General features: G+C 51.0%; 1 protein-coding gene and 1 long non-coding RNA gene across 9 annotated transcripts in view; one reads left to right on the top strand and one right to left on the bottom strand.

Moving 5' to 3' along the window:
- Nucleotides 1-15,700, bottom strand: part of CTBP2 (C-terminal binding protein 2) — a 114,510-nt gene that overhangs the window by 9,799 nt on the left and 89,011 nt on the right. The window contains exon 1 of one of the 8 annotated variants that reach the window (XM_038180808.2): nucleotides 1,721-1,757. The exons of the other annotated variants lie outside the window; for them this stretch is intronic. Coding sequence (XP_038036736.2) covers nucleotides 1,721-1,742 — 22 coding nt within the window. The 5' untranslated portion in view covers nucleotides 1,743-1,757. Of the gene's footprint in view, nucleotides 1-1,720; nucleotides 1,758-15,700 lie in introns of those variants that run through there. 8 annotated transcript variants of the gene reach the window in all.
- LOC110353761 (uncharacterized) lies at nucleotides 10,900-15,460 on the top strand. Its single transcript, XR_002404676.4, has 2 exons — nucleotides 10,900-13,840; nucleotides 14,917-15,460. It is a non-coding gene; the product is annotated as an uncharacterized lncRNA (long non-coding RNA).

A 15,700-nucleotide genomic window follows, 5' to 3' on the forward strand; every position in this document is an offset into this window, starting at 1 on the left:
CCAGTGTAAGAATAAAGAGCAGACCCACCCGGCAGAGCCAGGGGAGAAGATTTCCAGCGTCATGCATGAATGTTTTTGGAGCGGGTCCCTCTCTCCGCCCTCCCTAGCGAGCTCCCCAGCAGCACGCACTGGGAGCGTTGTGTTTGCGCCTTCCAGCCAGATGGGACTGCGGCCGTGTCAGCGGGCAGGGTGCAGCGCCGAGAGGGTTTGGATAAGGGCGAGGAGCTCGCCGTAAGCAGATCAGCGAGAATAAAAACACGCAGGGGGCTTACACAATCCGAAGCGAAGCGCTGCGCCCCGCTGGATTATTTTCTCTGCTTAACAAGGAGGTGAATGATAACCCTGACTTCAACACCTGCTAAAGGCAATGGTCTCCAGGACGTGGAGCATCACCTGTCCGCCTCATGCTGAGATTATTCCAAAAAAAAAAGGGAGAAGGTGATGCTCTGGCAAGGTGCTGTGGTGGTGCCAGCCCCCAAAAGAAGGGGCTTGTTCTGCATGAGCTCCTCTGGAAGTGGACCGCCACACACAGCTTTTCTTTTTTGAAGCAGCATCTGTGCCTTGGCTGCCCTCGCTCCTCTTCCTCACCGGGGCCGCTCGCTCCAGCTCGGCGGGGAAAGTTTGGGAAGGGAATGGCTGCGAGAAGGAGCGCACCACGCACGGCAAAACCACGTTTTAATTAAGACCACCGACAGATTTGCAGCCTGGATCCCCCCATGCGGGGCGCCTGGCCCTACCCACAGCCTTCTCCCGTGTGTGCTCCCCGCAAAACCAGGCGAAACTTGCCCGCTTCTCCTCCCGCTCTGCGCCCGCTTCATTAACAACGAGGTATGCCTGGACCAGAAAGTAATTAAGCAGCTGGGCGCTCCCTCGCGATAAGGCAACGGGGCTGTTAACCCCTTGGGAGCCCGTCCATGGGGCTGCTCAGCCCCTCCTAGGGCTGGGACACGCTCCCCTGGCCATGTGGCCCCAAATTCGGCCGCTCCCCTGCCACCCCTGGCTGCCCGTGAAGCCCGAGGTTGCCGCGAAGTTGCCGCCAGGGTTGCTCCATCCGCCTCTTCCCAGCGTTTTTGGCTCCCCGTGGACTCTCGCCAGCGTTTTCGGCGGAGAGCTTTTTAAGGGAGAGGGAGAGGAGGAAGGGTTCATGGAAAAAAAAAAAACAAACAAAAAAACAAAACAACAAAAAAAAGAGAGAAGGAGAAGGAGAAGAAAGCTTTTGCAGTCACACTGGGAACTCAAACTCCACCCCGGCTCGCAGGCAGCGCCGCTTGTTGCACGCAGCCCGGCGCATAAAGTGCTTTTGTTTCATTTTTAATACACAAAGCCTGCTTGTCCTCTCCTGCCGCTCCTCCCCTTTGCCACCCACTTGTATCCGATTCCAATGGCACCCCTGCCAGCAGAATTAGGGAGTGCTCCCTGCTAAATGGCAGCCTTTGTGTGGCCGCGAGCCGGCTGGTACTATCTCACCGAAACAAAAGCAGAAGCCATTTGCCTAATTCTTATTAATCTCAGTTGCCTACGCCACGCAGCATTAAGGAAAAAGGAAAAAAAAAAGGAAAAGCGAGCGTTAAACACGTTCCCTTGCAGTATATAAAAGTGCATCGAGAAGCGATGCCGGCCATCGGCCGAACCGCTCATTCACCACCAAGCAGCTACGGTTTTACAGGCAGCTACACACTTTATTAAACAAGCAGAAAAGAAACAGGAAATTTCCCCTTGCCTGGAAAATGTTGCCTCCACATTCTTCTTCTTATTAAAAACCACACATGGCAGTGGAGGAGGAGGGAGGGAGGAGGAGGGGGGGGACCCACACACGAGAAAATACTACCACTTTGCAGTGCGTCGACTCTCCTTGCGTCTACGAGGGGGTATCTTCAAACAGGCGGTCCCACGGCCCACAGCTGCAACATCTCAAGACAAATGTCTCTTTGAACGCGGAGGGAAAAGAAAAGGCTTTTGTCCTGAGCCACAGAAGAATGGTCTGAAATTGCTAGAGGAGTTACAGTCACCTCCGTGCGGCTCCCAACTCTTCAGAGCACTCCCTCCAGACTTTGCCGAAGCTTTTAACTAATCATCGTTCTTTCCCAGCCCTTGAATAAAATCATGTGAGTGCCAGCCAAAAAATCTTATGCTATGCACACTAAAGGGTTTGTATATGTCACAGTTTCTTTTCCCCCTTCCACTCCCCTCCTCCTATTGACTTGCACATACGTCTTTTTTTTTTTTTTTCCCCTAGTTGTCTCGAATGGATTTAATCTGTGCCATGCTGCGTTTTATGTTTGTTTGGGTTTTATTTTTTTTTTTTTTGAAACTTAAAAATGAAACATGATTTTCCACACTGAGTGCATTGAACGAGGCTCCGGGAACAGGCTGGTAGCCTTCAGCAGCAGCAAAAAAAGGAGCACAAAGCACGGGGGGAGATGAGCCCGCGGGGATCTCGCCCAACGCCCATGAGCAAAGGGCCAAATCCTTTTGTCCTGCGTGTGCCATCCACGGGGTAATGAGGGGTGGAAGGGCATTGACAGAAGGATCCAGGCGGCCCTACTGTGAGCTACCTTGGATCCTGCAACCCAATTTTCAGGCACAGATCTCCAAACCCAAACCAGACAGCAGCTGGCGCACTGGTGGCACCGGCTGACACGTTTCACCTGGGACACACACAGTACTTGGGGAAATCCACCAGCAAGGAGCTCCACCTGCACCCGGGTGTATTTTTTCCACCCAAATCCATGGAAACCCTCCTGAAGATCCCACCAGCACAGCCCTAGCTCTGTGCGTCGGCCTCCAGGAGCTCAGTCCTGAAACAGGAGGCTGGGTCGGCAGCAGGAGCAGAGCTTCCCAAAGAAAGGATGCTTGTTCCTTCCCTGAACTTCCCAGTGAGTCAATAAATGCTTCTCATCTCAAACACGTGAGAAAACGAAGCAAGGCACAGCCTTTATCTCGCAGTCAGGGGAAAAGAGATATTTACTGCTGCTCCCAGTGGCAAGTACTCTGGAGGCACTTGGTGCTCTGCAGGCACAGCCACACAAACATGCAGCGGGTACAGAAAGTGACATCAAATTGCTCTTCTATAAACCATGCTGGGCTGGGGTTTAGGCACGCTGCAGAGAAATGTGAGGGGCAGGGTCCCCGCAGGGACCACCTCGTCCCTTCTGGGTCCCCGTTGGGTCCTTCCCTACCCCCTGTCTCCTTTTGTCTTTCCCCTTTTATCCAAATGGAAACAAACTACCTCATTAAAAAATAAACTGCTTGTTCCAGGAAATGGACAGCTTTCTTTTTTTTTAAAAAAAAATAAAAAATAAAAATCAAATAAAACAGAGGAGAACGATGCTGACGCTTTCCTCTAGGTTTCTCCCCGGATCCAAACTTGTCCCAATAAAATGTGGGTTTCTTTGTGAATGCAGGTAGGTGTCCCCACCACAACAGCCAGCACACGGCAGGGCCCCGCTGCTGTCCCCAAAATGCAGGGAGGAGGACAGGAGGCTGCTGGGCTTCAGAGGCTTTGGAGACACTCTAGAAAAGCAGATGTGGAAATCGAGGGGAAGATCAGCCTGGCGAAGGGTGGCAACGGCCCCTGACACTGCAAAACTCCAAAAACTGGAGATGCTGCTTGTTGGATGGATCACGCCAGACCTTATTTCTTCTCTGTGTGCACAGAAAGAGAGGGGGGCGTGAAACACCTCCATGCCCAATCCCCCCAAACGCTGGGGCAGCCCATCTGCTGCCTGCAGCACGATTCGGTGTCTGCATTTAAAAAAAGGACCATGCCTTCAGCAAGCACCGCGGCACAGAAAATAGCCCAGCCTGCCCGTTTGGGGGAAAAATTCCCCAAAATTCGTTCAAGTCAGAAGAGAGAGACAAAAACAAACCGGGGTGTTCATCTACCCCACAGGACAGTGCACCAGGAAGAAACTGATGCCTTGACTCAGGTTGTTTGCAGCAAAAAGAAAAGGAAAACAACCCAGCTAGGATCTAGCCCAGGCTTTTTGGGGGGGAGAGCAACATGGGGGCCTTCAGTGAGGCCCCAGCTTGATGTCCAGAGCCTCCCCTGAGCATCCTTCGGCCAATTTTCAAGTGCCTCAAGGGGCTGGCAGCAGCCTCGGCTCCCCGTGCTAACGCCGCAGATGGGCCGAGGTCTGAGGCAGGGCTGGGACCACCCGGGGAGCACCCAGAGCCCTGGCCTGGGGCTGAGGGCTGGTTTCAATCCCTAACTCCATCAAAACGTCTCAGCCAAGGGAGGAGGAGTCCTCGTGAGGAAAGGGGCTCGGCCCCTGCGTTAGCAGCCTGGCCCCGACGGCCTTCTGCAGGGAGCTGCGCGAGGCCTTCGTGCCCAAGGAGGCCGTGCAGGATGCTCGGGACACCCCGCTGGGAGCCCTCCTGCCGCCGAGTGAGGCTGGCTGGCTCCCAAAGGAGAGACTTCAACACCCAGGGGTCTTGCCAAGGCCTCGTCCTCCGCGAGGCCTTATTAAAATAGCTCCTGGGCCTTTGCCAGGCGCGCGAGCCAAGCCCGAGCCGTCTGTTCGGCGACCCTGCTGCAAGGTCATCCCTTCTGGAGCCCGAAAACCCTCACCGTGTGGCCTGTGCAAGAGAAATGCTTCTGCCAATTGTGCTTTCTCCCCTTCCACCACCATTCCTGGTCTCTGCTCTCCTATCCCCACCTCTCCTCTGCAGTGAAGATCAGACCAAACCTCGCGGTGGAGCCGAACGTGAAGCACCGCCGTGCTCCTACCCGTCCTGCAGCACATTTTTGGTTTTGCCTGCCTATTTTCTTGCTTTGCTGGTTTTTTTATTCCTTTCCCATCCCGGTTTGTGCTCCCTCCCTGCCCTGCAGCCCTGGTGCTCTCCGTGAAGAATTTGGGAAGGATTCTGCTCAGCACAAAGCGGGATGGCAAAATGCAAATGCATGGACCAGGGAGTAACTCTGGAAGGTCCTGGGAGGTGCTGAATGCCTGCAAATCCCACTAATTTCCCCAAGATAAACACACTCACTTCCTCGCAACGCTGGATCATGACTAAATGAGGGAAAAACCTAAATACCAGCATTCAAAAGGACTTAACTACAACCTACATGCTATTAAAGTTGATTTACTTTCACAGCTAATGCTTTACAAGTGTATCTTAGGATTTTATCATAGTTACACTGAAAAAAAAAGAAAAAAGACACGTGTCAAATTCCTGTTGACATTTTCAACAGCCTAGAACCACAGAAACACAGCAAGCAGAAGTTTGGGCATGGCATCAAGCCCCCAAACCCACCTGCTCCCCATGGCTTAGCGCAGGAAACCTCAAATCCTGGATGCCAGGCTGCCCTGCCCCGAAAGCTCCAGGCCCTTCTCTGTATTACGACAATATTTTTAATATTGTTGTAAAGCTCTCTCTGAAGATACATCAGTAAAATAAAGAAGGGTCAAAGGGAGGATTTGCTGCCTTCCCATGCCGTGCTCGCAGCTTCACTCCCCAAAAAGCATCCTCTAAAGGAGCTTCCAGTGGGATTGGGGCTACCAGGGCCCAACATCTTATCTCCCAGTCACCTGCGAGGCTGCTCGCCCAGCTGGGAAAAACAACAGCATAAAACTCCCCCCGAGAAACCTCAATCTCTTTATCCAACCACTCTGAAAAAAAGATTTCAGAGATGCCACACAATACAGCCCTTTTTAGCTGGTTCTGCCCCTGAGCCATGCATTAATACAGCTGAGGCTAAGCTGGATTGAGGGAATTTGAAATCGGGGCACTGGCTGACATGGAAGGCTATCAAAAAAGGAAAAATCACTCCAAAAAAAAAAAAAAAAAAAAAAAAGAAAAAGTCCACACAAAAACAGACTGCGAGCTGAAAATTTCACGTGGTCAGGGTGAACGTACGAAATCTCTCACTGGAAATGCTACTAATAATAGCATCCCGTCTCTTGTTACAGAGAGTGCACTGATTAATAAAAATACACTGATTAATAACAAGCTGCCAGATCTTAGAGTATTAGGATCCCAACTCAGTTAATCAATAGCTTTTAGATTGAGGGAAAAAAGTGGTGGCTGGGGCAGGGAACTCCTCTCCTTGTTTTGGAGCCACCCTTTTTTAATCCCCTGACTCTGTACCTCTACAGAGCCTTGCTACCTGCTGCTCACCAGCAATTCCTGGATGTTGAGAGCATCCTGAAGGTGCAGAAGGGCACTGTAAGTAGTTCAGAAAGAAGTGAGAACGTGCTCATACATTTATAGAGACTGCCCAGGTGCCCAAAGGAACAGACTTTTGCGGCAGCATGTAGAAAATTTGTCTTTGTCTATACAGATGTCAGGATTTTATTGAGAAGCCAAAAGCCAGAAAATGTTTTGTAACATTTGGTACCAAAACTGTTTGGTACCAAAAGCAGCTCTTCACCTTGAGACACCTGATGCTTTGAGATGGCTTCATCAGCAGAAGTGATCCCTGTCCCCATCGAGGGCTTCTGCACAGAAAAACACCTCCAGCGCTCACAGGGTGCACTCGAGGCCGTTCAGCCAAGGCTGGATTAAACCCGCAGTGTTTTGCAAATCCCCCCTTGTACTCGTGCCATCTCCCACCTCGCCCATACTCAGCCCGGTCAGCGCATGCCAGCACCTTCTGGTTTATGGAAACCGCATTCACCGTCCAAATATTGTGCAGTTCCTCGAGTAACACAGCTCGCAGCGCCCTGATTTATCAACAGTGTTTAGAATAGTATCACAACCAACGATAGATGAAAAATATATTTTAAAGGAAAGCTATTTAAACTGTGATAATCTGGGAGAATCTTTGCTAATCTGCTACCTCTCCGAGCAGAAGAATTGCACGCTTCCTGGCTTTCATAGGAAAACAAAAATGAGCACTGGCAGAGCAAGCAAAACCATCTACAAATACAAATCAACCTTTTCTCCTTGTGAGCCGGAGTCGCCCAAGGGATAACTGCGTGATCATGCTTCTGATGTGTTTATACAGCACATTTCATCTTCATTAATCCAGATAACACACTGGCACAGCCTTATTTTTCGAGTCCAAGAGCGACGAGCTGGTCCCCTGCTCTCATGGGTCAGTACCCACTGCTCCCCTCGACTGGGGCTCCTCCTGATTTTGGTGGCCGGTGGCACGTGTGCCCGATGCTGGCCCTTTCCTCCCCAGTCCTGCTGCAGATGTCAGGTGCTGGCACTGCACAGGACCTGCAGTGAGAAGGGCAGCGACTGAAGCACCGTCGGCTCGGATGGATGCTGCTGCGCCCTGCGCACACACGGGGGGACCTCAGCAAAAAAATATTTGTTAGAGGAGGGGAGTGAGATGATGGGATAAAGCTCCCGTATCCGTATTTTCTTTCTTTTTTTTTCATAAGATGAAGTTATGGCAAATACTCTTCATGTTCAAGGTGTCTTATGCTGTTGTGCATGCACAGGATGCACTGCAACTCCCGTGGCTGCCAGGAGGCGTTTCTTATGGGCATCCTCAGCACATTGAGCAAGGGATAAAACCCAAAGCTGTACAGAAACTGACTGCTCTTGAAACACTGTTAAGCTATAATGGGCTGAAAATGTCTTCATTTTTATGTCTCTTCAATATCACAGAAAAGAAGTCGACGCTGATGTAGGTAAGCGCGGGCTATGCATTTATCTAATAATGTATATGGAAGATAGTGAAAATATTTCAGATTTGCCTGCAGTTATAAACCTGTAAATCACACTGAACATCACTGTAGTAAGCCATTTTCTTTTAAGTTTTCTGTATTTTACTGCTTCAGTAAAACCCATCACCTATCAACCTAAGAGCTGTAGTTGTATGGCCTATGGCTATTCTCAATTAAAAAAAAAAAAAAAGGAATTTTTTAATTTTAAAATTGTGACACAAACCCACCAGAAGACCAAGGCATATAGCAAAACTAACCAGATCTCATTTCTTCCTTAGGAGCATGGCAGGGAAGGGGGAGGAAAGGGAAAGTCCTGCACTAAAGTCTCAGAAAGTTGCTAAAGTTCCTCTTCTGGCAGTAGGAAGCAGTTGGCAAGGCAGATGCTGATGCATTACATCTTTTCCTACGTGGTTATACACTTCCTTACATCATACACATTATAAGAGGGTTGGAAAACCTTCCCAGGACCCTGAAAAAGAAGACCCTACAGCGACAACGTGGTGCTTGCATCCTGCATGGCAAAGAGGTGAAGCAACCCCGGCTAAACCAGCATTTAACAGTTCTGCACACAAATAAATATGTCTGTGTTTTCATGGTTCATTCCACGAATACTCAAGAGGAAGCTGTACAGCACTCGCTGTAAGCTATTCCTCTAATTAATACCTTTGCCAGTATGAAGAAAAACTCGATATTGCAAAAAAAATCTGTAACACGTGGGCAGCTGATCCTTTTAAGAAATATGTAAGAATTCAAGCCTCTTTTCAAGCAGTGGCACTATTTTCAGAAAGAGTTTTCTTCAGCCCCTCTCTGGTTATAAACCCAAATGGGTCATCTTCCTTAAACTGCTGTCCTCTCTCTGCGAGCAGAAAAATTCTGTGCCCATTTGTTATCTCTGATGGTTTCATCCTTCAGATAGAGAAAGGAAGGTGATTCTTCCGCAGACACTTGTTCCAAGTCCTTCACAATGGAGAGAGCACCTACCAGAAGAGCACGCGGAGCTCAGCCAGTTTCTGGAAATCACTTCCTGAGGTCTCTGAAGCGAGGTGTTTTGTTGCTCCTTCCAAAACGCAGACCTTGAAAGAGGAGCACTGACGCAGATCCCTCTTCAGGCCGTGTTCGAGGTCTAGCCAGTTGACCCCAGTGGGTTTTGGGGCTCCAGCATTAGGTACAGAGCACACGAAGGACTCCTCCCCGGCACGTGCTCAGATGCAAGTCTTCAGCTGACTCGAGATTGCTGCGCTGCCTCTGTCCCCGTCGGGCAATTCAACAAAAATCCAGTCGCTACTTCCCTGCCATCCACATGAGGAGCGCCTGGAGTCAATGGGTTCAGTGTGGGGATCATTCAAACCAGCTGTGGCTAGTGAAAAGAATCCGTTCCTCATTCCTGCGACCAGGCTTGCTAGAAAGTAGGGAGCAAATGTTCCACCCAAAATAGTTTTGGTCTGAGCGCAAGAGAAGCTATTGGCAACGACAACGTTGGAAGAAGGAATGCCGTAGCATCAGGCTCAGATGCCTTGCAAATGTATCTTGTATCCTCTATCCCAAATCGTATTTCTTTCTGTCTGTAGCAGGCAAGATCCTGTAAGCAGCTCTGGCAGACTGCTCAGTGACTTTATTTTGGCTAGCAGAGAGCTCCTTTCCACGTGGGGCTGATCTGGGACGGGAAGCAGATCCACCACGGGGCAGCTCCTCGCCTCTCTGCCCCGCACCCTGCAGGGCTGTGGGTGTCCTCCTGCACCCGGACACGACACACAGCCCCTGCACGATGTCTGTGTGTTACCTGCTGGCTGTGCCCTCCTGCCCGAGCTGCTCTGGGCAATTTTTGTTGCACGCTCCCATCGCTGCTCCTGGGTTCATGGTGAGGATGCTCCGGGGCTGTTGCAGCAAGCGGCACTTTTCTAACGGGGCTGAGAGCTGCTGAAGTGCCCCGTTGGGAAGGGCTGGGTGTCTGCGGGTGATTTGGAGCCTGCAAGGAACACGAACAGCAGAAGGTGCTGGTGGAGCTGCAGAAGTGATGAGCTCCCACGGGGTGAGCGCCCAGGCCTCATCCTCTGCGTTGGCGGGCACGGCGTACTCCTGACGCAGCGCATGTGTTCTGAATTTGGTGTACTTCGGGAACGAAAAGGGGAAAAGAAGCCTATGTGCTTCGCGGGGAAGTATTGAAGGCGCTGAGCTGTGACGCATTACCATGGCTTTGTCTTCAGGACTTGCAGCAAACTCCAGTCCGAGCAGAGCTGCTGGCAGGCACGGGAAGAGGCGCACGGGTTCCTCCTCGCACACCCTGGTGTGGCACAGCAACACCTGGCACCGCGTCCCCATCCCATCCACGCGACCATCAGTGCTCCACGAACGAAGGACAAGGCCCAGCAAGGCAAGAGAACAACAAAGATTAAAAAAAAAAAAGACTGGCACGTTCATGTCATGATGCAAAGGAAGTGACAAACCCCTGCAAAATGAGCTTCCCATTTTGCCTAATTGCTCTGGGTGTAGCCACGCCAGCGCTGGCTGCTCCTCCGTCTCCAGCCTCTTCTCTGGGCAGGGCGAGCGATTCCCAAACCCCAGCAGCTGGCCGGAGCAACCTCCACCTCCTCCTTCTCGCTGCAGCTTTCCCTCAGAGCGCGATGACTTTTAAATCCTTCCAGGCTCGAAGCCCAGTGAGCAGTAAAGCCCGGCACAAAGTGATATTTATTTCTCGTAACTGTTTTTTTATATATATATATTTTTTTTTTTGTATGAATCCAATAAAAGAATAACCTCAGCAGTATTTGCCGTGGCCGGAGGTGGATTTGAGGCTGGTGGGCAGTGGGTGTGCTGCGTGGTGGAGTTAAAGGAGAGCCCTCCCCACCTCCCTTCAGTACGAGGGGACTCGAACAAAATCTTCTGGGGAGCTGGAGGCACCGGTATGGACAGAGGGCTCAACGCAACAGCCACAGTGGCTGCACAGAGGTTTAGTTAATTAGGAAGTTGGCCATGCTCGTAAGGAGGAGGAAAACAATGCTACACAGTCAAGGCAAAGAGCAAGTGAAAACCATAGTGCATGAAGCTACGGGGGAAACAGAACCGGCTCTATCAGCTCCGAAACCACCTGTAATTACCGGGCTGAGCATCGGCACGATCCTGCTGCTGAAGCAGAGCAGCACGAGCTCATGAATCAGCCTTGGCCTTCATTAATACATCCTGACAGGCTCCAAACATTCCCCCGGTGGTTTAAGACACTGTAAAAAAAATTGAAGGAGCTGCCGTTTTTTCACCTCGGCGTGTCAGGTAAGGAACTGCTGCCGAGCCCTGGCAAGCTGTCACTCCATCCCAAAAAATCCCCTGTGAACCCGAGTGCTTCCCATCACGGGCTGCACCTCACAGTGTGCTCCGTGCTCTCGGCCAACTCCATGCCCTGCTGGCACGGTGGCACTGGGGCTCTCAGACCCTTCTGCCCTGCTCTGGTGGCTTGCAAACCATGAAGCCAACAGAGGAGGGCTGACCAGGAAGGATGCGTTTTTTTAAGCAGCAGAACAAACAGTGAGATCCCGTCTTGAAAGCAGAATGAGCTCTGATAGGAGATGCTTCAGGCTGTGCCCGTCTCTTCAGCCAGCGCAGGGAACATCCCGACACGAGACGGGAAACTCCAAGAGTGGTGGAAATTCAGAGGGCTGGTGCCAAACCAGCGCTCCCGGGGAGGAGGCGGCTGTGCTGTGTCCGCAGAGACACGACCCAGGGAAAGCAGGAGGAGAAAACACTTGGCTGCAGAGGAAAACCAACACGTTGATCCCTCCCCTCAGCACAAGGCTCCGGCCAAGGAGAAGCACGGGCCGTGGATGGTTTCCAGGGGTGGGACGGGCTGCTACCTTGTGCGACCGAGCACACTCCGTGATGTGGAGTTAAATCTCAGATCTGGGAATCAATTTTCTTAAGAAACGCTTTTAAATGACTGTTTTTTACAAATTCGAACAGAAAAACTCCTTGCTCAGACCCCAAAGCCTCGGGTCTCGCTCACCAAGCACCGCGCTGCTGCCTGTTGTGTCTGCCAGCCCTGCTGCAGAGGGCTTTGGGTGGACTGGAGTCGGAGATTTCCTGAAACTGTTCAGGCTGGGAGCTGGATGCCAACAAACAAAGCGTGTAACTACATGAACTTGCGAGGAGGAGCTTACCAAAAACTCCAAACACAAACATTTTGTGCATGTTGCCAGCAGTGGTGCTCGCAAGCATGGAATACTTTCTTAGAAACCGTCTACCTTTAGGGCACCATCTGTCCAGCTGCACTATTTTGGTTGGCTTGTTGTTGCTAATTCTGGTATTTGCCCTTTTCTTCTGCTCTCCTCCCTCCCTCCTTCCTCTCCCCCTTCTCCAGATGTGCTTGCAGTGGAGGAGAGCTGCTCCCTGTGCTGCTGCAGGGCAGTTTCCAGCCTGGCCTGTGCTCAGCGGTGCTCGCAGCCCGGCGGGGCCATCCAGCATTTCTTAGCACGGACTTCGTGTTCAGCGCCGCGGTGCTTTGGCTTGGTGCCTTGTAAACGGATTAGACAAATAAATAGGTAAGAGGCACGTTAACGTCGTGTGCCCAATAATTTCCCGGAGTGGGATTAAATGAAATCGGAGATTCCCCAGGAAGCTGCCCCGCTACGCAGAGCGCTCTCCCCGTTACGGGGGCATCGCGGCGGGGAATTACGCACTCCTGGCATCAGATGTAGGCAACCCAGGACCAAACCACAACCTACGGACAGCAAGACAGCAATCACACTGCTGCTTATCTTCCCGAGTCCAGCTGCTGCTCCGGAGCCCGAGGTCTCTGGGAGGAGCACGGGAGGCTTTTTGGAAGGAGTTGCAACCTCGTTCTTCCTTGCTGGCACCCGACGCCTCTTCCTTCCTGCAGCAAAAGCAGCTGGTTCCCAGGGGAGGACGGGGGAGCATCTCCTCTGGCTCCCGCTGCAGGGCTCTGCAGCTTCCCGTGCCGTAACCGGCTGTGTAACACCAAGCTGCTCTGAGCAGCAACCTCCCGAGCACCGAGCCTCGCCGGAGCCAATGTTGTCTCTCCCAGTCCTTCTGTGAGATCTGCTTCCCATATGGCCCCGCCGCCTCGCCTGCCTCCCCGACTGCGAAAGACCAGTCTCCTCGCTGCTGATCCTACCCCTCTCTCCTGCCTGCTGGCATCATGGGCTGCCACCAAGGACAGGAGAGCAGCCTCACCTCTGCACCGGTGGCACGTGGTGGGACTTTCCCTTTGCAGTTCCCAGGACAGAGCCCATCTACTAACACGAAACGACTGCCAAGAGAGAAAAGCCCTTCTTCAGAACAAGCACAAGCTCAAGTCGTATTTATCGCAGACTTCCCAAATTCCCTCTTTTCCTTGTACCGCCTCAGGACAACAAGGCAGTCAAACGGATCTGCTCCGGATCCATCTGCACCTCCCACAGCTGCAAATCCCTCCGAAGAAGCTTTTTGCTCCACGAGGCACCACCTGCTTGTGACCCTGAGCACCACCTTCCCTCTGACAAATACCTCTGTTTACAGCCTGGAATTTTGTAATATTGAGCCACGGGAAATTCATCATCTCCACACACTCTCGCCATGCCAATATTGTATGAATGCCATTTCTCTTTCTCCTCCTCAGCTGCTACCATGATTCATGCTGCCGTTAGCTTTCCGCAAGCGACCTGCTTTGGTTTATCGTAGCTCACGTTGTCATTTGTCTTAAAATCAACCCAAAACATAGCCAGGCAGATAAGCCTCTTCTGATGTCTTCTGCCACTTCTGGGGAAGCATGCACGGCAACCCAGTCGCTCTTCATGGTTAAGAAGCCCCATTAGATTACCCATTATTTTTGTACAGCACAGTCTAGAGCAGAGCACGGTGGGCACACATCTAGGAATCATTTTCACCTTGTAAGTTAATTTATTTTTTTTCCTTGAGAGCAGCGCAGTGAACTGGGCAGGCTGGCTTAGCACTTCATTCACAGGAGCGGAGCCCAGTCTGGCACACCTGGCTTTGAGGTCGAGTAAAAACCAAAACGTGGTAAGCAGGGCAAGCAGCCTGACCGTAACGAGAACAGGAATGGCAGGATTTCATGCAAAACTGAAATATCAGAAGCAAAGAAGGGGGAAACATCCCATCACGTGCACCACGAGCGCACCTCCCAGTGGCAAGCAGCCCAACCTGAACAATAGCTCTCGGCGCACGGCCAGCACCACCCGGCCCAGCCAGGCTGACCACGCAAAGGGAGATGAAAGGTGAGCAGAACAGTCCCTGGGCTTCAATAATTCAAACGCATTTAATTTTCTAGTGGTAAGAAGGGTGGAGGGTTTTTTTTTTCCAAAGCACGGCCTGCATGGAGCTAGCATCTCTATAAGGGATGGGCCAGCGGGTGGTGGGAGCACCAGGGCAAGCGGGGCCAGGAGCTGGCCGTGCGTGTCTGCAGGAGGTGGTGGGGTGGTAGAGGGAAGCTGGGGACGTGCTGCCACCCTGCAGGAGTTGTTTTAAGCTTGTGGAACCACACGGCTCTGGGGGAGGCTGCGTGTCACCCCACCAAACCATGGGCATCGTGCTGGGCAAACCTACTGGCACCAAACTCAACACGCAATCCGTAGAAATCGAGATGGAGACAGGAATCCTCCGTCCAGGACAATGTGCAGCCCTCGATATTGCTGGTGTTTATTTCACACGTCGGCCCTGCTGCAGAAATTTTCAGTCGCAAACTTCCCAGGGTTAGGTGGGACTCCTTTTCATGTGCTGCTTCAGACCGTAACAGTGCCCGTGCTAATAACCTAACTCCTTAATGTACAGAGGGGAAAACAGCACTTCATGAAATATTGATACGCACTTGGAAATTTGACAATTATCTCCAGAGCTCCTCGGTAAAATCTGAAAGTAAATAAATAGCAAACATTTCCTGTACTCATTAAAATACTGAAAAACAGAGAAAGAAACCTACTCATTATCCATTTGACAAATATAACCTATTATTTTTAATAATGCACGGGCATTCAATGCACAAAATTTACAGCTTCTCTTGCTTAAAGAAACCATTGGTTTTGTAGACCTAATTTTAAGAAATGCAATAAAAGTAACTTATGTGGAGCTGATTGCTTTTGTAGGAGAGGGCAAAATCTTTCTTCTGTGGCAATCAATGGCAAAACTGCCATTTGTTCCGATGGAAGTACAACTTCACTCCCTGCCCTGGTTTGGAAAATGCTTTTCTGGAAAGAAATTCTCAAAAAAAAATAGGGAAATGTTAGAACAAGCTCCATTGCTTCTCTCTGAGTGACATTTCCATTCCTGCTTTTTTTTCTCACTCTGTTGCTGATAGCCAGGAACCCCAAAAAGAGCTCAGACTGTCACGAGAACAGGCTGATAATCCATCCCGTCAGCAAGAGGAGTGTGTAGGAGGCAGCTTGAAACTGCCCAGGGATTTGCAGCCTTAGAATGAGCGTCAGCAAAGGTGCTGGGCTTAAGATGACCAGCAAGGATGTCAAGGGTGCACCAGCAGCCCACAGCCCTGCAGCCCCTGGGCACCACCTCCACGCCATCCCAAATATTTCAACGGCACCTCTTTTTATTTTCTTCTCTCTGACTTTTTTCTTTGTACGCATATCCTAAATTATTACTGATGATAGCGTGTGCTGTCTGAGCAAAGTCCCTTCTGTTTATTTACTCGCCGAGCCAGTACGTCAACCTCGCAAATAACAAACTGCTCGATAACCAAACCGAAGCACGCCTGGTGCACGCTTCTGTCTGCACACAAGTGCTGACCCAAATGGGTAGTGACTAATATATTGATTTTATTTTTGACAGTTTTTCCTCCCATTTTCATTTGTGTATGTATCTGCGTACATAAATAAAGCATAGAATGAGTTCTTGGCTGTTTCTGTCAGGATTTACCAAGGATCTTCACCAGCTCCAAGCGTTCAGGTAAGCCCTACTGGTTTCCTTCTAACAGCGACAACAACCTGCTTATCTCTTAGGTTATAGAGCCTAAACCACCCTCCTTTGGGGGGACTATGGCACTTTTGGGAGCTGTGAGAAGACCTTTTAGTCACATGTTTCTCCCAGCTGCTCCTTGGCTGCCTCTGCCCTCCTATTTTCCCTCGGCC

Source organism: Anas platyrhynchos, chromosome 6 (assembly GCF_047663525.1).
Source record: "Anas platyrhynchos isolate ZD024472 breed Pekin duck chromosome 6, IASCAAS_PekinDuck_T2T, whole genome shotgun sequence".
NCBI lineage: Eukaryota > Metazoa > Chordata > Aves > Anseriformes > Anatidae > Anas > Anas platyrhynchos.